Source organism: Gavialis gangeticus, unplaced genomic scaffold (assembly GCF_001723915.1).
Source record: "Gavialis gangeticus isolate Ggan-Ray unplaced genomic scaffold, GavGan_comp1, whole genome shotgun sequence".
Lineage (NCBI taxonomy): Eukaryota > Metazoa > Chordata > Crocodylia > Gavialidae > Gavialis > Gavialis gangeticus.
The window spans coordinates 101,145,023-101,172,472 of NW_017728992.1; the positions used below are offsets into that span (position 1 = coordinate 101,145,023).

General features: G+C 42.4%; 1 protein-coding gene across 1 annotated transcript in view; it reads left to right on the forward strand.

Moving 5' to 3' along the window:
- Window positions 1-27,450, forward strand: part of LAMA3 (laminin subunit alpha 3) — a gene marked incomplete at its 5' end in the record, with an annotated part of 261,166 nt that overhangs the window by 67,828 nt on the left and 165,888 nt on the right. Inside the window, 9 exons of the mRNA XM_019526339.1 lie at window positions 2,469-2,566; window positions 6,953-7,068; window positions 13,711-13,829; window positions 18,162-18,252; window positions 19,079-19,210; window positions 21,849-21,911; window positions 23,088-23,126; window positions 23,256-23,393; window positions 26,291-26,425. Coding sequence (XP_019381884.1) covers window positions 2,469-2,566; window positions 6,953-7,068; window positions 13,711-13,829; window positions 18,162-18,252; window positions 19,079-19,210; window positions 21,849-21,911; window positions 23,088-23,126; window positions 23,256-23,393; window positions 26,291-26,425 — 931 coding nt within the window. The remainder of the gene's footprint in view (window positions 1-2,468; window positions 2,567-6,952; window positions 7,069-13,710; window positions 13,830-18,161; window positions 18,253-19,078; window positions 19,211-21,848; window positions 21,912-23,087; window positions 23,127-23,255; window positions 23,394-26,290; window positions 26,426-27,450) is intronic.

Sequence of the window (27,450 nt, forward strand, 5' to 3'; positions counted from 1 at the left end):
ACCTGCCTCTAATGAACCCATGTTGGTTGCCTTTAAGCATAACCTCCCCTGCTTGCCCCTTGCATATGTGCACCTGGACAATTTTCTCAAAGAGCTTCCCCAGGACCACGGTAAGACTAACAGGCCTATAATTTCCTGGGTCCTCCTTCCTCCCTTTTTTGAAAATGGGGACCACACTGGCCTTTTTCCAGTCCTCTGGCACCTCGCCAGAGCACCATGAGTGCTCATGAAGCTGTACCAGGGGTCCCACTATGACTTTCCTAATTCCCTCAGGACTCTGGGGCAAAGAGCATCAGGACCTGCTGATTTGAACATGTCCAGCCCCACCAGAAGTTCCCTGACTAGGTCCTCTCTGACCCTGGGCCTGGCTTTGCCTCCCCTGGGACCATCAGGGATCCCAGTGGGGGGATGACCTGGTCCCTGCTCATAAAAATGGAGGCAAAAAAATTGTTAAATAGGTTAGCTTTGTCATCTGGTGAGACCACCAGATTTCCAAGCATGTTCTGCAGAGGCCCCACATTACCCGGATAAGTGGGAAGAGTGAAATAATGCTTCCCCCTGCTCCCCACCTTAGTAAACCTTTGCTAGTGCAGACACAGCCCTGTACCCAATATCATATCTTGGGCCTAGGAGGAGCAGACGGCACCATAGGCAGGTCCTAAAGATTCTGCACCATGGGGCTGCTGCTGATGGAGCGTATGCTGTTACAGCAGTAGTGACTACCTTCTGTCATGTTAGTGACTACCTTCTGTCATGTATGTGGAGATCTAGGAGCAGGTAAGACTTCACTCCCCGACTTCTGTCACCTCCTCCCCCAGTTTCCAGTGGTCAGCATAGCCCCACTTTCCTGACCTACCACAGTCACAGCAGAAGCTTGCTTTACACTCAGCTTTCTCCTCTATCCAAGTAATGGCCATGCTTCTTCAATTTATGAGTTGATTTCATAAAGTTGGGAATTATCTTTACTATAGGCAATGATGTTTCTGAATTTTTACAGTTGGACATAGCACAGTCCTATACAGTTAATCCTCCAAATTAATACAGTTTAATCCTCCAAATGGCCTTCTGGAAAAACCTAGAAGTAAATACATTCACTTACTATGGCGTTAACACAATGTCACATACTGTTGGAGAAGGGGGCAGTAACCATTTTTAACTGTGGCAAAGACAACCAAAGCATACATTTTAAATGTGGAGAATGATAATAAACAGTCAGCACAATTAGACATGAATGCATATGTCCAAAAAGAGCCAGTCCAAAAAGTTAAAAAATAATATGGACCAGATTCTCCAGTCTGCTAAGGTCAATTTATCCCACCCACACAATGCAAAGTAGTCTTAAAACAGCTGGCGATGGCCAGCAGAGAAGTCTTCCTCTGCAGGGAAGCACTGTGTAACCAATTCCCCTCCTGTCTGGAGAGGGAATGGATATTCTGTGGGTGGTGTGGGCAAAGGGAGCGGGCCTGGTGGAGGAAAACTCTGATATGCCTGACCTTCCATTGACGTAAGGTAGAACTGCCTCTCCAACTTGGCCAGGAGCCAAGTATTTGAGGGACACAAATTTGCAATTGGCTTTCTTCAGCACTCTCATCTACCAAGCAGAGCATGACTGGGGTGGGGAAACTACTCTTAAGTTTCTTAAACATACACACAGGTTACTATAAATAGTCAGTGAGTCACGCCAAATGATTAAATTTTATCTGCGGTAGATAGGGATGGTTGCAAGGTGTGGTGATAAAGTATGAAGTTTTCTCACTCTAGGTCATTAGTTCAAATCTAGGTCATGTCAGAAGTTATGGTAAGTCAGCTGGGGAGTCTCAGTTTGATTGCTTGAGGTCATAATCATGTCATCATTACAACTGGTACCCTTGTTAGCTTGTCAGAAAGGTCATCATAGAAATGGGAATGGAGATTGAATTAGTAGCTTGGCCATTCCCAAGCACAAATGTTGCTCACTGAGATACACCTGACCTAGCTTTGAACTAGCTGATAGCAGTGGAGCTGTTATAGTACAGGCTTCACTGCAAGCTCCACAAGGCTGCTTGGGGCTCTGGGTAAACATCATGCCTCTGCTGCTATTCCACTATCAGGGCTTGCATTAACTAGTTAAAAACTAACTCATGTAAGTCTACAGAGGCTATAGTTGCACTTTTATATTGCAGTGCAGACCTACTTCAAGATGCATGAGCAGGGCAACATGGGGAAAAATGAAGTACCCCTGTGTGTTGTTCCTGGTTAGTGGATAATACTTACCCAAGTAATAATTGGTTTGGTTTCAGTCTGATGGATCTGCTCCTTCAACACAGATGTCAACAGGATTTTGACCTTTGGCTAACTGAATTGGGACCTGTGTGAATACATGTGTTTAATAGTCTGATAATCAAACTTTAATGAGACAATAGTATCTTTCTGCTGTTATTATAATGCCCATCATACATGCATATATACTTCTCATTTTTGTTTCATAGTATTACTACAGCATAAAAGACATCAGTGTGGGTGGACGATGTGTTTGCTATGGTCATGCTGAAGTATGCGATGCGAAAAATGTTGAAAACTTGTATCAGTAAGTAATCTGAACAGCATACTTCTTTCACTGGCATTTTCAAAGTAACATTTTGGATTATAGTGAAATGCTGATCTCTTACACACTTTTCTTCATGTTATTTTTAAAGTGAAAGCTTGATAATGCATTTGATGATATATTAAGTTGTATTGCATTTAAATAGGACAATAAATTACCTTTTTTTTCCATGAGAATGAGGGAAAGTTTTTGGTTACATTAAACCTGGTTGAGATAAGCATCAAACAACCAAAGACAATAGAGTTACTCCAGTTTAACAGCAGTAGAGCTGAAATCAAAGACATTCCAGTACCTTGAAAGGTACCAATCAGAAAAGAATGCTCGGTGTCCTATTATCCTTATAGTTAGAGTGATGATATAACCTCTTAACTGAATTACTGATTATAATATCAAAGAAAAGCACGTCCATCTGTACCATATTCTCAGTGTATTCCTGAGCAAGCAAAAAACAATTACAAATACTTTTTTGCAATCATTTGGAAATACATCTAGATGTTTGAGAAGTGTCTTCATTATTATCATAGATTTGAGTGATTAGGACACTTTAGAGAGAAGCTATTTTGGGGGGAATTAAAAGATTTGACAATAAAGACAGGCTTAGTAAATTATCCTTATCTAGTTTTCTTTACAAATGTATGTTTCCTGTGGATTAACTTGAATAAAAGAGGTTTAGCAACACCAAGTATTCTATACTCACAAATAGTACTACAGGAAAGATTCCTTGCCCCATGATACTTTTTGATCCTCAAAAATGTCTCTTTCCCCCAAAGTTAGATTTTACCCCCTGGGAGCCTGTCTGTCCCAGGAAAATGCTTCTGGAACCAGGTTCTTCAAAGCAGGGGTGGCTGACCTGGGGAACCTGTGCCACAAGTGGCATGGGCAACCTCTGTTTATCACATGGCAGATTGGGGAGGGAGCAGGCAGTACAGTGATAGATCAAGGAGGGAGCAGAAATCAGAGCAGCAGATTGATAAAGAGACAGGGATTAGAACGGCACTTGCAGAGGAGGCAGAGCTCAAGTTGTGGCATTCCTGCCAAAAAGGGTGGCCCTTACTGGTCTAAAGCACAGAGCCATAGCGAGGCACTTTGGTGCCTAGTTATGCAGAGTGCCCCCCCTAGGTGCTACTATGTAATAGGGATGTGTGACGCTTCAGTCACTGATTTGATTCAAAAGAGATTTGGCCCAATTCGGTGCCAAATCTATGAATCTGAATCAAACGAGGAGACCCATTAATCTCTCTGAATCAAATCAGAAGCCTCCAAATTGATTCGGAGAGATTCAGAGAGACTCGTTGATTCGGACACAGACACAGCTTTATATGTTTTTTTTCCTACAAACCTCAAGGTACCAGGCAGTTTGTGAATGCTGAGATGCTGGGGTGGATGGAGTGTCCCATGGGAGTGTATGTGTGTGTGGGGTGGTCCCCAATGCACTCAGTGGCGGGCCTGGAAGTGGACCAGAAGCACTTCTGGTCCATTTTCAGGTCCACCCTAGAGCGCACGGGAGACCCTCCACACCCTAGCTCGGTGACTGGTGCCTCCTGGGTCTGGGGGGGCACCCAGGGTCCCCCCATGGCTGATCACCAACCAGTTGCTGTGTGGGGAGGGTCATCCATTCCTGAGCATGCAGGGGGAGACCCCCACGCTCCTGTGGGATGCTCCATCCGCCCCACCATCTCAGCATTCATGAGCTGTGCCTGGTACCTTGAGGTATGTAGAAAAAACATATAAAGTTGTGTCTATACCCAAATCACTGATTCTCTGAATCAGAATTGAATCTTTAGATTCGGATTTGGCCAAATCAAATCAGGAGAGTGATCTGAATCGGCGAATCGAATCACTGTCCCCCAAATCGGGCCGAATACGAATCTGAATCAAATACAGCCCACTTTGCACACCCCTACTATGTAACATTACTTCCATTTGATTTGGTACTGTCTTATGTGAAGATAATGGGTGTCAGTGTACCACTGGCACTGCCCTTGCTACAGTGCTGCTAAAGCATACTGTTACCATGTTTATAACACTGCTCCTCCTATTAATCAAGCATTTTGACAGGACCAAGCCATGTTCAACAAAACTCCATGATCAAGTGTTGGATATTTTTGTATGTATTTTTATAAAGAAGGAATAAGAAGGTAGGACCCTTTCAGTGATTATTTTGTCTTGTACAGATAATTTAACTAGTAAAAAATGAGTGCAAAATGGGTGAAAATATTACCAAATCAGAATAATAATACAGGGAAGTGCCTAACATCTACACTCCTATCTACGGCACATGGTCACATGTTGTTTCTGAAGTCCAGTTTCTTTCCATTACTTAACATTCTCTAAAAGTTCTCACTCCTTTTTAATTAGGAAGACTTGCTATTTGTGACAGCTTGAAAAAATACCTCTTTAAATTGCCTTATGTTATCAAAACACTTTAAAATGATCAAGGGACAGCAGGGTAGGTCCTATGAGGAAAGGTTGCGGGACCTGAACCTGTTCAGCCTTCAGAAGAGAAGGCTGAGGGGGGATCTTGTGGTCTGTTATAAACTGGTTAGGGGGGATCAGCAGGCGCTGGGGGAGTCCCTGTTCCCCCGAGCGCCGCAAGGAGTGACCAGGAACAATGGTCACAAGCTGGCGGAGGGAAGGTTTAAGTTGGACATCAGGAGGCGCTACTTCACGGTCAGGGCGGCTAGAGTCTGGAACCAGCTTCCAAGTGAGGTGGTGCAGGCTCCCACCCTGGGGGTTTTTAAGAGGAGGTTGGATGACCACCTTACTGGGGTCATTTGACCCCAGTGCTCTTCCTGCCATGGCAGGGGGTCGGACTAGATGATCTGCTCAGGTCCCTTCCGACCCTAGAAACTATGAAACTATGAAAATGCAATCTCTGGGCATGGACAGAAGTAACTTTTTAACCCCTCAAAAGGAATGGAGAAGTTACCACTATGGGACATCAACTGTCACCCTGTAACTATTACCTCTGCATACTCTTACAGCAATTCCACGAGCTAAATCATTGCAAATTTAACCATGAATGAAAAGGCTGTACAGGTATTGCTGTAGGAGTGTGCAGCAGTAACAGTTACATAATACAGCTTACAGTCAATAGGTTTTCTCTGCATAACTGAAAAATGCGGATGCAATTAATGCAGTTCAGCGTTCTCTAGTATGTTATACTCACTAGTTATGTCTACATGAGATGCTTAATGTACGGAAGACTAATTCTACTGCACATTAGTGCAGTGGGCAAAGCATATACTAATGGGCTAATGTGCAGTAGCTTTAGTTTAATGCACAGTAGATTCACAAAACCCCCCCCATTAATCTGTGTTAATGAGCAGTAACACCAATTACTGCCGTAATTACAGCTCATTAATGAACATGTAGACGCGCCCAGTTTGAACTGATGTAAAAAGTCACACCAGGGTCAGAGCAACTATGAGTCAAGTCCTCACAGTGTTAGGGCTCTGTTCTTCAAGCATGTACTGTAGTAACTTCAGAAAGACTATCCACTGTAGTGAGATCTAGGTAGTGAGATGTAATCATGAGTATTTGCAATTTGTAAGTGAACCTTTTAGGAAAGTTATTTAATTAATCAAAATAAGCACAAAATATTTTTCTTTTGGTAGATTGTTGTCTGTTGCTGTACTTTTTAATTATTTCTGATTCTCAATATTCCTTTTTGCATTATTTTATGAGAAATATGGTGAAGCAATGATCTTAGATATACTACAGAGCTCTTATAAAAAGTAGTTAAAAATAATGGAAACTTTTCAGTGCAGAGTTTAACAGTGACATATATTGGGACGTACTATAAACAGTGGTTTTCAGGTTGTGTTACGCAGAACCCTGATGGTCTGTGATAGGTCATCAGGGGTTTCACAAAGAGATTAATGCAGTAGTGGAACAGGCTGGGTCACCTGGCTCCACATCAGGTTACATGGCCCACAGAGCCAGTGGTAGGGGTTCTGCAGCAAATGAAATTATGTGAAAGGGTTTTGTGATTATAAGAAGCTTGAAAACCACTGCTATAGAACTTTGAATTTGAGCCTTGGACTGTGACCTAAATTAAGATTTTTTTTCAATTATTGTCTTTTGAAGTATCAAATTTTTAAATTCAATCTTTATTAATTCTAAGTTAAAAAAGATCTTTTTATATAATTTGTGCTCATAGGTTCAAATTCATTTGGGTGAGGTAATCTACTGTGAAGTATGCTAGAAAAGTTGTGGAAGAATTTGGTGTTACATATTGACCTCTTTACCCATGGAATTCAGGTCCTGACATATTTCACATTAGGTGTAAATTTTGGATTGTGATAAAAGAAGAAAAATGTAGTTTACGTCTTGTTTTGTTTAACTGAGAATTTATTTACTCTCCAGGTTTCAGTGTCAATGCCAGCACAACACATGTGGGGAAACGTGCAATCGCTGCTGCCCGGGATATAATCAGAAACAGTGGCAACCTGCAGCAGCTGACAACACAAATGAATGTGAACGTGAGTAGCGTAAAAAGGTGCTGCTTTAAAAGCCACAATCCCAGAAGAATTTAATGTATAAATGGAACTTATCTACAGTGCAAGTGTGTTCATGCATTATAGCAAACATGCTACAAGTTTAACACCTGTTTTATTTACTGTGAGCATTCTTCCAGTCTAATAGTATAGACTGAATGGTGCACTGAAATATTTTTTGTATTGTCCTCTTGGCCTTGTTAAACAATGACAATAATTATTACTTGAGCCACTGCAGGACATTAGGGTTCTTTTTCCTTTGGGAATCTGGAATATAATACAGACCCTTGTATTCCTGAGGCTTTTATGGTACTGCAGATGAAGCTGTGCATGCTGGCCAGGGCTGGGGTCCTCCTATGTAAGAGGGTGGGAGTAAAGTGTGCAGGCTAGGCAGGGTACAATTAATTGGTGGGCGCCAGTGGGCCAGATGAAATCACGTGGTGGGCCGGATTGAGCCCACAGGCCGTATTTTGCCTGCCCCTCTCCTAATCACTCAGCTACTGGGGCTAAAACACAGGAAGGTTCTCCCCTCTCTCCCCTGACTTATACTTCAGTACACATGCATGTGCCTAGGTAGTGCATAACCTGCTGTACATGCTTAATGCATACTTACACATTTCCATTGCAAGAGTAAGTGTAAAAAATGCCCAGTATGCAGCTAGAATAATATAAATTAGGTGCACAAAGGGAAATAAAATTTTGGTCAAAGAGTGCAAATACTATCATTAACATTGGTACAGTTTTCTTGCTGTAAGACTCTGTGGCAGAAATACAAACCCATTAGCATCCAAATGAGGAGATGTCCTGGCTCTTGATTTTCTTCCAAAAGAATGAAACATCTGAAAGGCAGGAAGTGAGGACCCAGCTGATCATGCCCCTTAGAAGCACAACAGAACTTACGGAGGCAGGAAGGCTGCACCAGGACCTTACATAAGAGAACAGGTTGTCAGAAAGGGTGGCTGGTGCTGCTTTGAAGAGAACAACTCTTCAATCCTCCACGAAGGCATTTCCATGACTGTAGTATTGTTCTAAGTGAGTACATTGAAGATCCAGGAATCTTATGGGGAGAGTCTCAAAATAAGAAAGCGTACCCCTTTCCCAAAAGAGAGATTTCCTTCTAATGCACCTGGTCTACAAGATGGGTCATGTAGCCAGTCAACAATCAAACTTGTGGACCAGGGAGTATGATCAGTTAGTGCACCTCAAGACAACCTCAATTGTGAGGCTTTTCTCCACAATTTAAAACAGATTTTCCCTGACAGAACTCTGGCGTACCTCCTCTAGGGTACATAAGACATTATTGCATTCTTCATTAAGAAGGTATTTGAAGCTGTCTCTCTGACTTCTTACCATAATGTGCTAACCACCACAGATTAGGCATTATCCAGACTCTTCTCCAACAATCCTTTTGAACCTGAGTGACTGCCCCTTATATTTAATAGTCACTGAATAAAATGGATGGAGACTAGTGCAGAAGTTTCCACCCCACTGGAAGCAAGTGTCCAAGCTAAAACCTAGGGGCCCTGGGCAGCAGCCATCCTGCTGAGCCACATATTTTTTAGTTTGCACTGTTGTTTCTAGCCTCTGTATTTTTCTTGTCTGCCTAGTGGGCCAGCTTCAAATGGAGAGCTGGAAAATGCCTAAACTGCAGTGTGGTGGTTAGAGCAGTATGCTGGAAAGTCAGAGAAGCACATACTTGCATCCCCTGAGTGAGGAGGACCTGGATCCCAGGTCTCCTGCTTCCTGAGCAAGGGCCCTAACCACTAAGCTTAGCTGCATTATTTTATGTAGCTGCACACCTGCCTGGCCAGTGCATAGCCTACAGTGCACACTCAATTTATGGATGCATGCTTACATGTACAAAGTGCAGGAGTAATATAATTTCCATCTGTCCATAAATGCCAAAAATTTCACTGATGCAGTTAGGAGCAGTTAGGAAACTGCCATTAAGGTGCACACATGAGAAATAGAATTCTGCCCTTTGTGTATTTCTCTATTTTGAGCAAACATAAAAGATCCTCTTCTCCCATATCACTTTGGCAGGCCCAAAGACAGGTGTTGTGACTGCAAATCCTGTAATTTAGGCACCCCTGTTCAAAAGTCAGGTGGATGTACATTTATATAATCAAAGCAAGCTATAGAAAGGCTGTATTGAGGTGTCATTTTAATCAGAGTTCAGAGATGGCCTGCCAAGATTGCTACAGCAAGAAAGACAAACCAAAAAAACTGATAAAAACTTCTGATGAGAGCTGGGCATGTTGGGACTCAGTTAATGAACAATATTTGAATTCCATTCTTTAAAGAGAGAGAAATAATTGAGGATCATAAATAATGTCAGTCCTTTAAAAGAATTAGTGAATAAATTATGATTCACAAGATTCCAAGCCAAAATGTGTTTAGCATCTAACTACATCAGAAAAGGGGACTCTTACTGCCTGAAAGCTTATGCATGTTTTAAGTTATTAACTGAGGATAGTATTCCCCAGGTGCAGACAGCTTTCATTTCCAGTCTGTAGTGGGAGATTAGTGCACCCTTTCAGCGTTTCACAAAAACTCTATGTCCCTTTGTAGAAACTCTTGACACTTGTATTGAAAATGTCTGGGTCTATAGGAGACTGTGGGTACATTCCATAGCCCTCAGGTTATTTCATGGCTCCCCAGTATTGTACTTTAAAGCATGTAGTTGAAAGCTCCTAAAATTGTATTAGGGAGCACAAAGTTTCGTTTATTCACTTGATTGTTAAAATGAATCAAAGCAGGTAACTTCACCATTCTCACAGGTACACACTGATGGGCTATGGGTCCTAGATGTTTTGGGACATTAATAGCAGTGAGACTTTTGGATTCTAGGTAATAGAAAATATTTATTTCTGTGTCTGTTTCCTCTCACTTTGTTAGTTAGGTGGCTTAACAACAACCAAACCTCCTCTTATCTATATGCCATTTGTTCTGCTCCATCCCCATTTTTTTTCCTTGTTCATCTCCAGCCTTTTTGAGAACAGCACAGCCAATGACATCTCTTTCATTTTGGCAGTTCTTTGTGTCATGGCCTCTTGCACCTGAATCTTGTTTTCAGTGTCTTGACAAAACTCAAAAAAAAAAGGTATAAGCCGTAAGTTTTTGAGCTCTCAAACTGAGGCTGTGGTTTCTGTCAGCCCTTCAAAGATATGGCCCATGGGTCCTCAGCCAGGTTTCATAGTATCTAAAGGAAAAGCTTCTGGCTCTAGAGACCCTTAAGGTTCAAGGAGCTGGAGGAACGTTAGGATATGGAGGATGGTTCAGTGTATCACTTTCTTTGCTTAGACAAGCAGATAACAACATTTCATAAGGGAGGCTTCATTGTCATTCACTGTATAAAGTCCTGGAGACATTGGATATTTTCAGTGAAGAGGATGATGAGAAAAACTTTATTTTAAATAACTCAGGAAGATGATGATGGTCCCCTTTTTCCAGGTATGCATAAGTTGAAATACCTAGGGGTTTTAGATATTTTCCACTAGGATAATTCATGGCTTTTTTCTAGCCAAAAAAAGGAGCTTGTGGAAGCTATTGTGTCCTTAGCTTTGGTTTCTAGGCTTCTTTGCAAGGAATCTCTGCCTCTATGACTGACATTTCTTGGCTAAGAGAAAGGGAGGCATTTTCCCACGTATGAAACTGAACCTCTGTAATTCTCCAAGTAGCTTTGCATGGAGAACTGAATTATCTGTATGTAAGCAGGTCACCTAACTCCACTCATATGTAAGTAGAAAAGAGACCGTCTTTTTGAATTATTTAAAACAATTTTTTTCTGGTCATTCTCTTCAGTGAAAAAATAACCAAATGGATCTAGGTAGGCTAATAAGGGGTGAAGAATAGGAACTTGACTAAGGCAAAAGTGGAGGCTGGCCTTTGGTTTGTTATATCTTTTTCCTGTTGTAGTAAGTATCTGCTCAGACTAAAGTCACAGTTATGGCTGTTTTCAAAGCGAAGGAAGAAGAGGACAAATCTTTAAATCGGGGTACTCAACCTCTGACCTGCAGGCCAGATCTGAACCATGGAGCAGTGTCACCTGGCCCACGGGGCTTCCCAAGGGTCTGGAAATTTGGTAGTAGAGTAAGCAATTGCAGTGTTAATTGCTGCTCCCATGCTGCCAAATTTCCAGACCTTTAGGGAACTCCATGGGTCAGATAACATGACCCTGCTTGTCAGATCAGGCTGGCAGAGGACCAGATTGGATGGTACATGGATCAGATTGGATGTAGTGCATGGCTGGATCAGGTGACACAGATCCAGATTAGAATGGTACGTGGCTGAATCGGGCAGCATAGGTACAGATTGGGGAGGGGGGCAGCTGGAGTGGGTGACTGGGGTCTGGATTGGGTAGCACATAGCAGGATCCAGTGGCACAGGTCTGGATTGGGGCAGCATGGGGCCAGATCAGGGCCATACACAGCTGGATTGGGGTGACAGAGATCTGGGTCAGGCAGCATGCAGCTGGATCTGGCAGCACAGGTCTAGGTCAGGCCGGCACAGGTCTGGATTGGGAGTTGTGGGTCCGAATCAGAGTAGCACGTGACCAGATTGGGGCAACACAGGTGTGGACTGGGGCAGTACATGGCTCGATCTGCTAACACAATTTCAGATCAGGTAGCATGCAGCTGGACCCAGTGGCACAGGTCTGGATTGGGAAGTAGGGGGTCCATATCAGGGTAGCATGTGGCTGGATTGGGGCAGCCTGGGTCCGAATCAGGGTGGTATTTGGCCAAATCAGTCTGTGCAGGTCCAAACCAGAGCATGTTGGATCTGGCCCATGGACTGGTACAATATCACTGATCTGGCCTGCGGAGGCAAAAGGTTAGATACCACTGCTTTAGATGAATGGAGAAAATGGAGATAAGAGATTAGTGTTAGTTGATATTCTGCTTGATGGTCAGTTTAGGATGTGATGATAGGATAATGTTCCCATTAAGTTTTACTGCTGTAACAGATCCAAAGGAGACAATTACAGAATATACAATTCTCTCCTGAATAGGTCCATCACCCCTTAGCCAAAATATTTTCAGGAACTATTCAATACTTTGCATCTCTGGCAAATAGGGCCAGAATTTTTTGTCCTGTCGTGGGAATTAGAATGTCATAGACTTTGCCAAAGGGAAAGTAATAAAAGGCTGTTAAACCTACCAACTTCAATAACCAGCTCTGTAATGCTGTTCAGGTTACAAAGGCAGATGTTTACACAAGGCTACAGCAGATCATATTCTGCCTCAGAATCTTTTAAACAAGTGAATAATTCTTGCTGCTCATGATAGTGTGTATTAGGCCGACGTTTGTGGCATACAGAGGCAGCACATTTACTCTCATAGTCCATGAGATATTGTCTCCTGCTCTTCTCTTCTGGTATCATGCTCTTTGCTAGATGAACAGCAACTTCAGTCAAAAAGATAATAGTACACACTATTTCTAGAGTTAGTATATATTCAAGACTGGTAGGAGCAAATGCAACTCCGTTGCTTTTTGAGTCAAACAAAGAGAGAGAGAGAGAGAGAGAGAGAGAAAACCAACAACCTGCCAGGCACCTGAATATGATGCATTACAGCTGAGATTTTAAACCAGTACAGAGGAAAGTTCCTACAGGTACTTCACTCATTTCTGGAATAATTGCATCTTTTGTTACATTATCACATAAATCCTTCAGCTGAAGTCACAATGTTTGTCGTCAGCAGGAGTAGAATGAACTCACAATGCTAGTCAATATGATAGTCTCTTTGATTAAACATTTCCATGTAAAGAACATATCCTAGGTAAGAGTAAAACCGTGTGTGCTATATCATTGCTGTTAGAACTGTGGGAGTTGCTCATTGTAAGCCTTGGTTCTTGTGTTCAGCTTATCCATAAGTACTTGTTTTCTAAATCAGTGGTGCTCAACCTGTAGCCCATAGATCAGTTCCAGCCCATGCAGCTGTGTCATCTAGCTTGTGGGACTCCCCAGGGATCTGGAAATTTGGAAGCAAGGGAGCAGTGGTAGCATTAATTATGCTCCCCTGATACCATTTTCTGGACCCATGGGGCACCCCATGGGCCAGATGACATGGCCCTGTATACCCTGATCACACCAGCACACTGTTGGGCCAGTGTGTGGGGTTGCTCCATGGCTGAACCTGGGTGCATTAGGTCAGGCCAGTGTACAACCAGATCTGGGCAAACAGGGTCAGATCATCATGCGGGTATATCGGGGCACACGTGGCTGGGCTGATGTGCCAGTTTGCATCCTCAGACCAACTCCACATGCCAACCCCATGCTAGATTCAGCCTGTGGACCAGCCCCACATCACTCGTCTGGCCCAGAGGCCTGAATAGATTAAGCAGCCCTGTTCTACATTTTTGTAGGCTCTATGTTATAGATTTAACTCACAAATACATAGTTTTGAGACGGGGACTACTGGTCATCTGTTGTCTCCCTCTGATGAGCATGGTAGCCTGGTAGGACAAGGGACCAAGTATTTAGAGACTCTCATGTTGGTCCTGGTGTGAAAGAACCTGTGATCTGAAAATATCCTTATATCTAAGTTTGATCATGCTTTTTAGTATATATAAAATAAGGTATTACATCAATATAATAAAAGCTGATGTGTTATATTACTTTCCCAGCTTGCAGCTGTTACGGACATGCCACTGATTGTTACTATGATCCTGATGTTGATCGACATAAAGGAAGCTTAAACATTTATGGGCAGTATGAAGGTGGAGGGGTCTGCATTAACTGCCAGGTAAAAAGGGGCTTTCACCAGTATAAATGAAGGGAAATAGGATGGTGGGCATAGAAGAATTACTATTCCAAGGGTGATCTTTTTGCAGGATCATTACAGTCAAATAATTGGTCATGCTCAAGACAGTAAAGAAGAGTCAATAAAAGTAACTCATGTTGTTGGAGGCCTAAAAAGCAATCACACAGTTATGACGATCCTGCTTTTAGAAGGATCCCACCACTACAGTCGTTTTGCTCCAATAATTAAAGCCATTTGAAAGAAGGAGGAGAGCTGACACTGCACAAGTCCAGGAGGAAAGGGAGTTGAGGGGAAGCACTTCCCCCTCGGGCTAAGCACTGGAGAGAGGGAGCTCTCACTCTCCATTTGTTTGAGGAGGGAGCTACAGATCCCCTTTACTTTAACACCTGCATTTCTTTAAAAGATAAATGAGACAGTTGCCATGAATTCCACCAAGGATAAGATCAAGGGGGAATAAATTAGACATGATTAAAGTGAGACTGGGGCTTAGAAAACAGTTTCTAACCTTCAGAGGAATGCAAATCTAGAGTGGATTTCTAAACTAAGTACTGAGAGCAAGGAGAACTTAAATCATGTCAATATGGAGATTGATAAGTTCATGGAAAGGATAGTATGGTACAGTGTGGATGATTTTGGAGTCAGGTGCTTGCGTTGTAGGATTGAAACCCAAAGCAGGGGTGGCAAGAAGTGTGTTCAATATGTAGATAGCTCCTATAATAAGGTGTTGTCTAGTGGCATGGATCTTTGGTTTTGTTGCTGCTGCAAGCAGGACCTAAGCCAAAAAATGCAGTCTCAGGGGTGAAACATGGCTTTTCCACCCTGGGTGAGGCTGACTGTTGGCAAGGTTTTTTGCACTGGAGTAGCAGATTTGCAATATTTTAGGGTTTTAAAGGCAAGCTTGTCTTTCAAAGGCAGGCTTTAGATTATAGCAAATTCTGTGGTTTGTCAGTGCAGGCTGGGTATTCACAAGGGCCTTTTCTGAACTGGGGGCCAAATTGACCTTATAGACACCTTCACTTAAGTGTCACAGCATGTAAAAGATAGGCACCTTCTATAGACAAGAGATCTGTATTGACAGGATTGTGCACCTAGGCTCCCTATCCAGTGAATTGGGAGATCAAGGCACTCCCAATAAGGTAATCCAGAGTGTTGTAATGTTGAGCAGAGTGTTGAGTCGATAATAGGATGGGGCAAACTTCTGCTTTTTTTTGTTTTCTCAAAGTTTAGGCATTTGTCTCAGGGCACCACAGTCAGCACCCCAGCCATTTCTCAGGATCTAGAGCATCAAGAAGGGAGGCAGCATCTCCAATTCACTCCTGAATACTGATGGTAGTGCTCTCCATTTGCCTTGTAGCTGAGTAAGAGAACTCTCGTACAGAAAGAAAGATGTAGGTTTTAGTTCCTAATTACGCTGAGCAGACTCAAACCTGCATCTCCCATGTTCTTGGAGAGTTGTCCATACAGATTATGCTCCATAGAGGCAGGCATTCCCCTGGTCAGGGCAGGTGGGGAGTATTATTTCTGATTTTTAGTTAGTGACTGCCTAAGATTCTCACCAGGGTCTGTTTCCTCATTATGTCCCTCATTCAAGACAACTGGACATTGCTTGGTAATTTACACATTACAACTTCAGGTGCTCAGACTGCAATATAGCAATCAATTTAACAACTAAATTGAGCACAGAGTCAAGAAAATGATCTATAATGAGCTCTGCCCTTTCTCCCATTTAATAAAGGGGGAACATGAGCCTCTTACTGACAGGCCAACTCAGGCCAATCATATCCTTAAGTAAATCAAAAGCCTTGAGGTTACCTTGCTGGCTCCCATGCTCAATTGGACTCTGTGCGTGCTCACGCGCATGTGTGTGCGTGCGTGTAACAACTGCTCACCACAGGGAGTCAGTCTACACCTGAGTACACAGCTTATTCTTAATGCAGAGCCTTGGGCTAGGCTGAACTGACAGGTGATACAAACCTGGAGTTAATAGCCCTCCACTGCAAAGGCTACTACTGAATGTTAATCAGTGAGGAAAGGAGACGGATTTCTGGTATCTTAGATAGCTTTTTCTTCTATCTGCTCAGTTATTCTTGGGGAAGATACAAGCGTATCTTAAACAGTTCAGATTGATTTGGAAGACAGTCTTCTCTTTGTTATTATCTGATACACACGCTGACAATCAGCTGAGCAGTTTGACACGCAGGGAAAACAATTGTCATCCTACCCTGATTTTCATGAAATACTTATATTATTGTTGATACATTATCACATTATTAATTAAATATTTATCTTTGCTGCCAACAAATAATGACAAGAAGAGGAAATGTTCAATACAGCTATATAAAATATATCCCAGGGTGGGTAAAATACAGCCTACAAGCTGTATCTGGCCTAGAATTGATCCTGTCTGGGCCTCTGGCTACGTCTTAGAGCCTGAAGAGAAAGAGGTCCACCCCTTGCCACTCCGCTCTGCTGCAGTCAGGGCTGGGTAGTGCAGCGCACAGATTCTGCACCCCCCTCCATCCCATCCTCAGCCCTGCCTGGCTTTCTGTTGGTGCTGTGGCTGTGCGGTCCTGAAATTGTGGCTGCCGGCAGTTGGGTCTGCACAGGACAAGGTGTGATGCGGCGTGCTGAGTAGCTGTCCTGCCTGCCCACCACAATGAGCTGCTGCTGCTGTGGCTCCTCTGGGAGGTAAGTCTGTGCTGGCTGTGGAGTTGAGGGGGCTCGGCCTGGGGCAGCAGCTCCTGACTTTCCCATTGTGGCGCAGCAGGTCATCATGGTGTGCGGTTGGGATGGCTGCTTGGTACCCCACATTGTGTCCCATCTTGTGCAGGCCTGACTGCTGGTGGTAATGGTGCTGGGACTTGAGAGCACCAACAAAAAGCAGGTGGGGTCTGTGTTGCACAGCCTGGCCTGGCTCCAGCTGTGGCAGAGCAGAGTGGTGCAGGGCGCAGTCCTCCCTCCTCAGGCTCCCTGTGGCAGATAGGATCAACTGCCATCTCCCCTCAACACCTCAGCAAAACTCATTAAGTGGCCTTCCAGCCCAAATAATTGCCCGCCCCGATATATACACTTTTAATCTTATTGCTAAGTTAAAGTTGGATATTGTACAAAAGTCAGTTAGGAGCAAGCAAAATTATTACTAAAAGAGAAGAAAAGCTCTTTGTTTTCCACTGAATATGCGCTATGAGGAGCTTTGTTTTCCCAATACTGTAAGATTTGTCATATTGGTGCTTCCTATTAGTTATTTATTAATGAAAGAACATATTTTCTAATTTCTTTCAGGATATAAAAGAGCAAAATTGACCTAAATCTATGAGGCTCGACAGTGGAGCTGATGTTGGTTGTCTGTAATTTGATTTTGTGGAAATTAAAGTGGGTTTAATGAATAAAGCATGAAATCTAATTATAGCATGTTTTTCATAGATTAGGCTCATGGATTTTCCTTTGCTTTTTCCATGTGTGTCATGGAAAAAGTGCTGGAAGTGTATGCCTGAATGAAGAACTAATAGAAACTGAAGGATGACACAAGGATAGATATTGTTTCTTTCATCTGATAACAAAGCCCTATATATTCTGTTCTGTATATCTTTGTCAGACAGTATATTACAGAGTTAGTTAAAAAGGGAGAACTGTACTTTCCATCTCAGCTTGTTACTTTACCCAGTACATTGCTTTAGAAGCAAAAAAAAAGTCTGTAAGGGATTTTGTCTTCTAACACAGGAAATCTGTTGTAATTCAGAAGTTGTGACATTTTCTGTGTTCATAGAAGATATTTAAACATTTAAAAGGCTGTCTCTGACTTGTAGAAAGGCATATTTTTGTGTTATTTCATTTCTTCTAACCTGATCACATTTTGATTTAATTTGAAACTTCTATTTTTATTAGAATACTGTATTCACAAAAATACACCTTTCAGTATTCTATATGGAAAAAGCCCCCATGGTGCAATTGTCTGAGCTATGTAACGATAAGAAAGGACTTTAAAAAGGAGTTAACTAAACATCCAGTGCTAATCATGGTTAAAAATGGTATCTTTTTCCCTGATTTAAATTAACATTTTGGCCAACTAGCCTTTTCTGTTGTAAAGTTAACTTTGATCTTGTTTATCTGACACTATCTTGGTTCATAAAGATATCCAGAATTTGGACAGTTAACAAAACCATTTTTGGGAGGCTTTTTCTCAGGCTGATCATGACTGTTGTGGGGTTTAGGAAGAACTTAAAAAATCCACTTTTAGTCCCTTCTTGGCTTATATATTTTCCTGCTTATTTTCTTCCTCATTTCAATATTTTTCTCTTCCTGCATTCTGTACAGCATAACACAGCTGGTATTAACTGTGAGAAATGTGCAGAGGGTTACTATCGTCCTTATGGCATCCCAGTAGAAGCCCCTAATGGCTGCATATGTAAGTCTTCATTGATATTATATCACTGTGGGGTTTTCTGCCTTAATCAGGGCAAGGACTGGGTCTTTTTTGGGAAAAAATTTCCAAAGTTCTCAATTAATTTAGGTGCCAAGTCAAATTGACTTTTTATGTAGTTTAGATGCTTTAGAAAATGTTTATACAAAGCCTAAGGTATTTAGTATATTAAGTAAATGCTGAGAAAGCGGAACTAAGCAGAGGAGAACTGAATTGCGAGTAAGTTTGTAGCAGATGGCAGAAGTGTCTGCCACTATGTAAACACAAGAAGTGGGAGAAAGGTAAAGACAGTCTGTAATGTTAGCTGAAGCACACCCATGGATGGTTTTAGAACAGCTAGGATAATTTTGTCTTGGAGTGATTGGAAAGCCAGCAGAGCTGACAGAGGGTAGGAGCAATGTACTTGCACTTTTTCACACATAGGAGAATGTGTCCTTCTGCCAGAATCCGGGGCCCTACAAAGGTTAATTGCTTCAGACAGAGGCAGATAGATGAAGGTTGCAACCCATATGGAGAGGAAGTAGTGGCTTCCAAAGAGCCATAATTTTGAAGTAGTTAGGGAAGGCTTAGCTGCTGTGAATTAAGTTATCTGTAAGTCTTAATAATGCTTGGCTACTTTTCATGGCTGTTATAAAATATTTATGTAGCACTTTCAAGGTGTGAAGTAATATGTAATTGCTCAATTCTAATATTTATTTAAATAATGAGACACGTGCAAGTGCCATTGAAATTCCTGTATTAACAATGTTATATTGCTTTACCAAAAAATAAATAATTTCAAGAAAGTGTTTAACTGATGTTATTGACTTAGCTTGCAGTTGTAATCCAGAATATTCAACTGGCTGTGAGGAAGGATCTGGTCACTGTCATTGTAAACAAAATTATCGGGGAGAGAGCTGTGAACAGTGTGCTGAAGGATACTACGGTTTCCCATTGTGTGTCCGTAAGTGAGACACTCCTATCTTTGACAAGGTTCCTGTCATTTTAATGTGCATCTGAACAAGAAGTTAATATGCATTGTCCTGCACCTTCAATGTATTTTAGTTCAAAAGCGATCCACTGCCATTTTCTCAGCGCTGACACGCATTTCTCTGTTTATACCAATGCCCCAAATGCTCAAGCAATAAAACACGTTAAGTGCCTAAATATCATAGCAAAGTTACAACTTTTCATTGGAGGATATCTCCAACTGGTGTTAAGTAACATATGTTTAGCTCTGGTCAAGCTTCTCTATGGTGGTAATACAAGTACAAGATTCCAGTGTGGTACAGAGCCTGGGACTGAAAATCTGCTGATTGTTGGTCCCAACTCAGGCACTGCACTGGGGCTGGTTCAGGACTGCCAACAGCAGAGAATCAGCTTGCCCCATGAATGCAGCAATAGGAGTGGCATCTTGTCCCAGATTTAGTTCTCCCTCCTCCCTTCACCAGTTGCAGAGACCTGGCTTGGCCTGGCATGGCAGTGGCTGGCACTTCTGGCCTAGGCAGTGTTAGGCATGCAGTGGGGAGGGTGTGGGGCTCCAGACATGGGGCATGCATGTTCTCACATATAGATGTGCAAATTGTGGTGCCCAGTGCTGGGGTCTTTGTGTGTGATTGGAGGTGGGGGGTTAACAAGTAAGCAAATAGATAGGTATTAATTATCATCATCTCCGTTTTACAGAGAGGTTAAAAAGAGAAGGGAAACTTAGATTCAAATCTCAGAGTTTGAAATGTATTTAAAAAATGGATAGACGGTTTGTTTGTAAGTTAAGAAGTCATGAATTCTAATCCTAAAGCTGTGGGCAACTTATTTAAGTTTGGCTCAGTTTTCCCAACTGTAAAATGAAGATTATAACACTTTAAACTCATATGACTTCTCACCTGTGGAATGTGACTGAGAGAAAGGGGGCTACTAGCCAGACATTGTCCTTGAGGGCCTCTCAGCTTTGGAATTTTTCCCTATTTACCTTGATCCAAAATAACCCTTATTTGTTGACTTTCAGGAGAGACTGAAATTAATTGCCTTACAGTGAAAGATTAGAAAGACACATATTTAAGAAAGAACTTAAATATGTTGGGTTGTTTGGTGTTATAGATACATTCATTAATTATTTGAAGGAGTGGTTACAGCATTGCTAATGAAACATAATGCAAAAGGTGCTTTGTATAAATCAATAGAAACAAAAATGGAATGATAAAAATGCAGCTAATTATGTTTTTATTCAAAATTGTAATTAAGTTATGTCTAGATCTATCAGTTATTAAAACAATAAGCTAATATGAGCAGTTATAAAAGTTGAAATATTGTAGGGCATCTCAAAATAGCATGGGTTTTTTCCCCAAGAACATGCAAAATATGAATTCACAAAACATAGAATGCCAAAAATGCATATTCATTGCATAAAAGCAATGGTATTAGGAACAGATTCAAACAAAAGAGAATTGTGTTTCTGTTAGTTGATAAGAAAACTTTTGCCTGGGATTTGGGACTTCGGTTCTGATTCACTGCAGTAGTATTCCAGTTTTACACCAGTGTAAAACAATTAAAATCTGTGGAGTTATTCTGCTACAAAACTGAAGTGAAACAGTGAGAAATTGGTCTTTTTTATGTGCAGAATAAGAAGCAATCGTCAAAAATTGAATGGTGATGAGTTCATCTTCTGCAGTAAAACCTCCCAATAAAGTGTAACTTAACCTTTCCAAACATTACTAGTTGAACATCAGGAGATGTGTTGGACAAGGTTTTGGGCATCAAGTACCCAATGTCAGGTCAAAGAAAGTACCTCTTAGATCTGAGGAATAGAACTAGATGTCTGAAAGTTTTTTTTCAACAGCTTTTCCAACTATATAGTTGATCCAATAAAAGATGCCACAGAAAATGATCTCCTCTTGTACCTTTCTTGTCCCATCAATGTGGCAGCAACACTCCAATTATGCTAAACTAAAGGTGCCATATTTCTTGACTTTCAAAGACAGGCCGCTTAGATGGATCCTGATCCTGGGACACTGAAATTCATAGGTGACTTTGAGTGAGCTTCAAGTGAGGCCCACAATCAGCTGGTGGAGGTGAATCTTCCTGGGGGCATATCCCGCATTCCTAACCTCAAATATTTCCAAATGGAAATCTGCCCAGGAGTCACTGCAAGCATCTTTACTTCAAGAACGAGGAAGAGATAAAGGCATAGGCACAGGAAATAGAATTAGTGGCAACAAACAAAGCTGCAACACTGAAGCCTAGAGTTTTGTTTTTTTCCTAGACAGCAACATTAGAAATCTGTCTACAGAAGGGGGGTCAGCAAGGTAAACTTACTGAATTTGCAGCTGACTTTTGGCCTTCTGAGGCTTTTTTCTGAGAGGGAACAATCAGACCCTACGTTTGGACTTGGATAGGGGACAGAAGGACTGTTTCATTTTATTGCTGGTTCCTTGTTATCACTTCATAGAAAACAAAAATCAAAACTGAACATGGTTTCTGGAGTCTTCTAAAGATGATATAGTATTTTTATTAAAAACAGGTGGGTTTTTGGAATGATTTTACGTGAAATAAATCATCCATTAATTTTGTTAACCAGTATTCCTATTTGCCTTTTTGTTTATAAGGAATTCCTATTTATACTTTTACTACTCCAATTCCAGAAGATCCTTTGGCTGGACATATAATAGGCAAGTTATTTCTCTTTATTGATGTATAAGAAATGTTTGTTCAGTACAGTAGAGTATAATGTTGCAATTTTAGTTCTATTGCAATAGCATCTTTCTCAGTATTTTTCTTCTTACCAGACATTCAACACACATTCATGTTTGCATTTAAAAATTTGATAGAGTACATTCAGAATGAAATATGGGTAAAAAGAAATCTAGAAAACCTCAGGAAAACACCTGCAAAAGAAGGGGACCTTCTTGCTTGGTGCCTTCATGAACAGACCTATCACAATTTTCTGATAAATATACAGTTTGTCAGCTGCTCACCAGTAGTAATCTCTTTACTTAAGGCCACCTCGTCTCTGCTTATTGAACTGTAAAATATTATGTCATACCCTTAGCAATACAGACTTTTGTAAGAGCTATGTATTTTTTATTTTAAGATTTTATAAGATTATATATTTCTCATTTAAAGGTCTCATGCAAAACCCATTGAAATCCATGGAAAAACTCTCAGTAACTTCACTGGTCAAGACCTAACTGAAGTAATTTTTTTATTTTTCAGTATAGATTTTCACATTTTAGAACTGAGAAATTATCTTAAATGGGCTCATGTGTATAAGTATTTACACTGCATTTTGCTGCTAGTAATTTTAAAATTCTGATCTTTGCAAAATACTAGAAAAGGTATTTTTTTCCTTATATTTACCAACATTGACTGAGCTTCAGTTTGTTTGCATGTAGAAAAGGTCTTGTCTCTTCGAAAAGCATTACATCTTTCGCATATGATTAAACATAAATCCATTTACATGTTTCCAATTCCTAATTGTTTTTCTTAAAACTTAGATAAACTACTAAATCCTGCTGTATTCACGCATAGACTTGTTCATTCATGGCAAGTTTCTTTTTGATCTGACTGAGAAGAATGACTTTAGATGCATACTTGTAATAGCTGCAAGTTTGTATTCCTGACAATAAGGATTATAAAAGAGTTTGTCACAGAAATGCATGAGTGTACACAGTTATTAAAATGGAACTTATGTACGAGTGGCATGTAGTTAAATATGCTGATTAAAAAGGAAGAGTTCGTTTTAACTAGAAGTGACTCCTGATCAGTTTTACTGCACATACATATAAGGATCTTCATGTGTATCACTGAATGCATTTAACTTTTTGTTTTTCCTTTTATGTTTGAAGGTGGCTGCAAACCAGGATTTTTTGGCCCTCAGTGTCAACGTAAGCTCCATCATTTCTTTTATGTTTGCTGCCCAAATTCCATACAAATGGCAACATATTATATCCAAGTGTAATGTGAACTGCAGTACTGTAACACTGTCATTTCTCTCTCTTAAATGTTCTGTGTAGCTTGCCAGTGCTATGGCTCAGGAGTTTTGGATGGTGACTGTAATGAAAAGACTGGACAGTGCAGATGCCGGGCTGGATTTCAGGGATTTTCCTGTGACACGTGTGCAGTGGGGTATTTTCATTACCCTGTCTGTCAGAGTAAGCGACAGTATTCTCTTTCAGTAAATAAGAAGTTGCATCTGCATTCACAAGCATATACCCTTATCTGTGTAGAGTGATTAGGCTGTTTTGGCAAGGTTGGGGCCTTCATCAGTGAATCTGCCTAGACCAGGGGTGTCAAACATGTCTTGTGGGTCAGAGAATTTGGGGGCATTTGAATTTGAGGAACCCCGCAGTCTGGATATAGTTTCATAGTTTCTAGGGTCGGAAGGGACCTGAGCAGATCATCTAGTCCGACCCCCTGCCATGGCAGGAAGAGCACTGGGGTCAAATGACCCCAGTAAGGTGGTCATCCAACCTCCTCTTAAAAACCCCCAGGGTGGGAGCCTGCACCACCTCACTTGGAAGCTGGTTCCAGACTCTAGCCGCCCTGACCGTGAAGTAGCGCCTCCTGATGTCCAACTTAAACCTTCCCTCCGCCAGCTTGTGACCATTGTTCCTGGTCACTCCTTGCGGCGCTCGGGGGAACAGGGACTCCCCCAGCGCCTGCTGATCCCCCCTAACCAGTTTATAACAGGCCACAAGATCCCCCCTCAGCCTTCTCTTTTGAAGGCTGAACAGGTTCAGGTCCCGCAACCTTTCCTCATAGGACCTACCCTGCTGTCCCTTGATCATACGAGTGGCCCTCCTCTGGACCCTCTCGATGCTGTCCACATCCCTCTTAAAGTGCGGCGCCCAGAACTGGACGCAGTACTCCAGCTGCGGCCTGACCAGTGCCGCATAGAGGGGGAGGATCACCTCCTTGGACCTGCTCGAGATGCATCTGTGGATGCACGACAAGGTGCAGTTGGCCTTCCTAGCCGCCTCCCCACATTGCCGACTCATGTTCATCTTGGAGTCAATAATGACTCCCAGATCCTTTTCCACCTCTGTGCTGACAAGGGGGGAGTTCCCCAGCCTGTATGTGTGGTGCCTATTGTTCCTCCCCAGATGCATCACCTTACACTTGTCCGTGTTAAACCCCATCCTGTTCTCCTCCGCCCATCCTTGTAACCTATCTAGGTCTAACTGTAGCCTGTTGCTCCCCTCAATTGTGCCCACTTCCCCCAACATCTTAGTGTCATCAGCAAACTTGAACAGGGTGCTTTGCACCCTCTCATCCAAATCACTGATGAAGATATTGAACAGAGCAGGCCCAAGGACCGAGCCCTGTGGGACCCCACTTCCCACGTCCTTTCAGGTCAAGAAGGACCCATCCACTACCACCCTCTGGGTGCGACTCTCTAGCCAGTTGGCAACCCATTGGACTGTATGGGTGTCTACGCCACAGTCCCCCAGCTTCCTAATGAGCACTAATATAGCCACTGGCAGAGAGTGCTTCTCTGGGCACTTGTACCTGTGATTGGGTTTAGTCCTTAGGGTTTTATTTTATGCCTCCTAAATTGAAACAGTGGGTTTTTAATTGAAACCCACCATTTCAATATTTTCATCATGTTACAGTGAGGGGCCTGATCCTTTGTTTTGTTTTGCTTTCTTTTTTGGTGAGAGCTGGAGCCTCCCCCTGGCCAGGGGGCTAACTGCTGGCAAGCCACCCATCCCCTTAACTGCAGGGGGGCCCCAGTCCTTCCCTCCATAGTGGTGGTGCCCCCCGGGGCCACCCAGGTGGGCTGCTAGCGGGCTGGGTGCTGCTCCAGCTCAGAGGCAGCACCTGGCCCAATCCAAGTCTTTCTTGAGCCTGCCTGCTGGAAAGCCCATGGGCCCACCTAAGGCACAGCGCCTGTCAGTCTTCCAGTGGATGGGGTTGGGAGAGATTTGGGTCAGGTCTGGTGCTGCCTCTGAGCTGGGGCAGCACCCAGCCTGCTAGTAGTCCACCAGATCCAACACTTCCCCAAGCCTGCCCGAGCTTCTAGAGCCCCATGCACCATCCCTGCTTCTTTCTTTGGCTGCCAGCACACCCAGCCACCCTCTTGCTGCCTTCCTGTGCTGCCCCAGGGGCAAGCCAGCCCATTCCCAGATGGCCCCAGGTGTTCTGCCAGCTATGGGAGCCTGCTGAAGGCAGAAGTGGCAAGGGGCCCGATCCTTCTTTTTTTTTCTTTTTCCTGTGGAGCCTGCCTGCTTCTGCCATGGCCAGAGGGTGAGCTGCCAGTTGCATCACTGAAATTTGCAGCATTGCAAACTAAACTACATCCTCATGTAGTTTAGTTTGCAATGATGCAAACTCATCTAAACCCCCCAAAACTGGTGCATGTGTAATGCCATTAAGTTACAGAAATGACATTTTCGTCATGTATACATTGTGACGACTGTCATGTGTACAAGCATCCTCTAGGCCTAAACTGATAAGAAGGCAAAGGTAGAAAAAGGTATTGAGAAGGGATTTTCTGGTAAATCATAAAAGTTAATTTACAAAACCTTAATTTTGGGCTTAATTTGTCCTGAGAACCTCCCTTTGAAGTATTGTGACAATGAGTGCCAGAAAGCTATTAGGCTTTTAAAATACTTTTACTGTCCACTTGTGTCCTAGAGATTCTTCTTATGTATTTTCCTAGTCCTTCCCAGCTGCAGTTCTGAACCCCAACTATGACTGCTTACTCTGAAAATAGTGGAACTATGGCCAGCATAAAATACTGTTCAGTGTGAACAGCATGGGTGGTGGAATCCATCACAGAATGAGGATGCTGTGGTAGTGCCTTGATAGTGATATTTAAAGTAGTAATCACTCTGGGTCAGATCCCTCCAGGCTTATACAGATAGCCTAGTCTCTCCCTTCATCAATAGTTGTGTTGAGTCACTAGAGCTACTACTGAGTAATTTGAATAAGGGCGATAGAATCTGATTCTTTGTATTGGAAATAAGGCATCTGGGCATGTTTTCAGAAAGGGGGAAGAAGAGTGATTGTGCAGATACTGCCCCTGAAGTTCTCTTCTTGTTTGTAGTGTGTGAGTGTAATTCAGCTGGTGTCCTTCCTGAAATCTGCAGTTCTGCTGGGAAGTGTCTCTGCCGTTTTGGAGTGGGTGGTCCTCAATGTGACAACTGTCATCCTGGCTACCATTCTTTTCCCACCTGTCAAGGTAAGGGCATAGATAATAAGTATAACATTGAATTAACCACTGAGTGGCCATACCATCATGATTATACCTCCTGTCTCTTCTTGCCTTGACTAAAAAAGAATTTACTGTTGCAAACATGTAAGAGTCTCTCTGGTTCTTCATGGTGAAAGTTCACAGTTTCCCTCTATGGAGTTGCTGCTCCTGAGTTTTCAAAATAGAGAAGATTCATTTGCTTGCTTTCTTTTTCTGCTCAGAATTCCCTAGACAAATTGAGGCCTACAGGGTACAGATGAGCATCCTTATAAACTATCAGTTTTGTAAAAACTTACAAATAAGGCATTCTTTATTTTGCAAATGAGAAACTTTCATTTTCCCCTTATGAGCCGTCTCATGTTTATTTTGAGATCTGGGGAAAGATGCTGGATCAGTCTTTGTTCGTATTTATACCCTAAAATCCCTTTGACTTCATAGATAGATGATGTGAGTGAAGTTGTTAATTCAAGGTGTAAGTGGGGCAGACCCTCAGTGCTGAGGTAAATTTTACTCTGAGAATGAATGGGTGAAGTCTCTTGTTGCCATAAAATTTCTGATGCATACTTACACACTCACATGAATACAGGTATGGGCTATAGATGCCTGCTTCCTACTGTATTACTTTTCTTGTGTTAATAACTATAAATATAGGGCTGTCAAATTATTTAAAAATGTGATCATGATTAGTTGTGCAATTAAAAAAATTAGTCACAGTTGCAATTTTAATCACACAGGTAAAAACTCAAAATTTTGCAGAATTATGTGGGTACTTTATATGGCTGGGGGTGGGTTTGGGGTGTGTGTGGAGGGAATTTGTGAAGATGTGGGGGGCTGTGGGCATGTATGTGGGGTTTGGAGCCTGGGGAAGGGGGACCTCAGCACACCCTGGCAGAATGTGGGGTACTGTGGGTCAGGAGTGAGGAGCAGCAGCAGGGCTGGTGGGGCTGTGGCTTGGGAGTGAGGGACAGGGGCAGGGCATGGGCATATGACTGACTCCTCCCACAGGAGGAGTC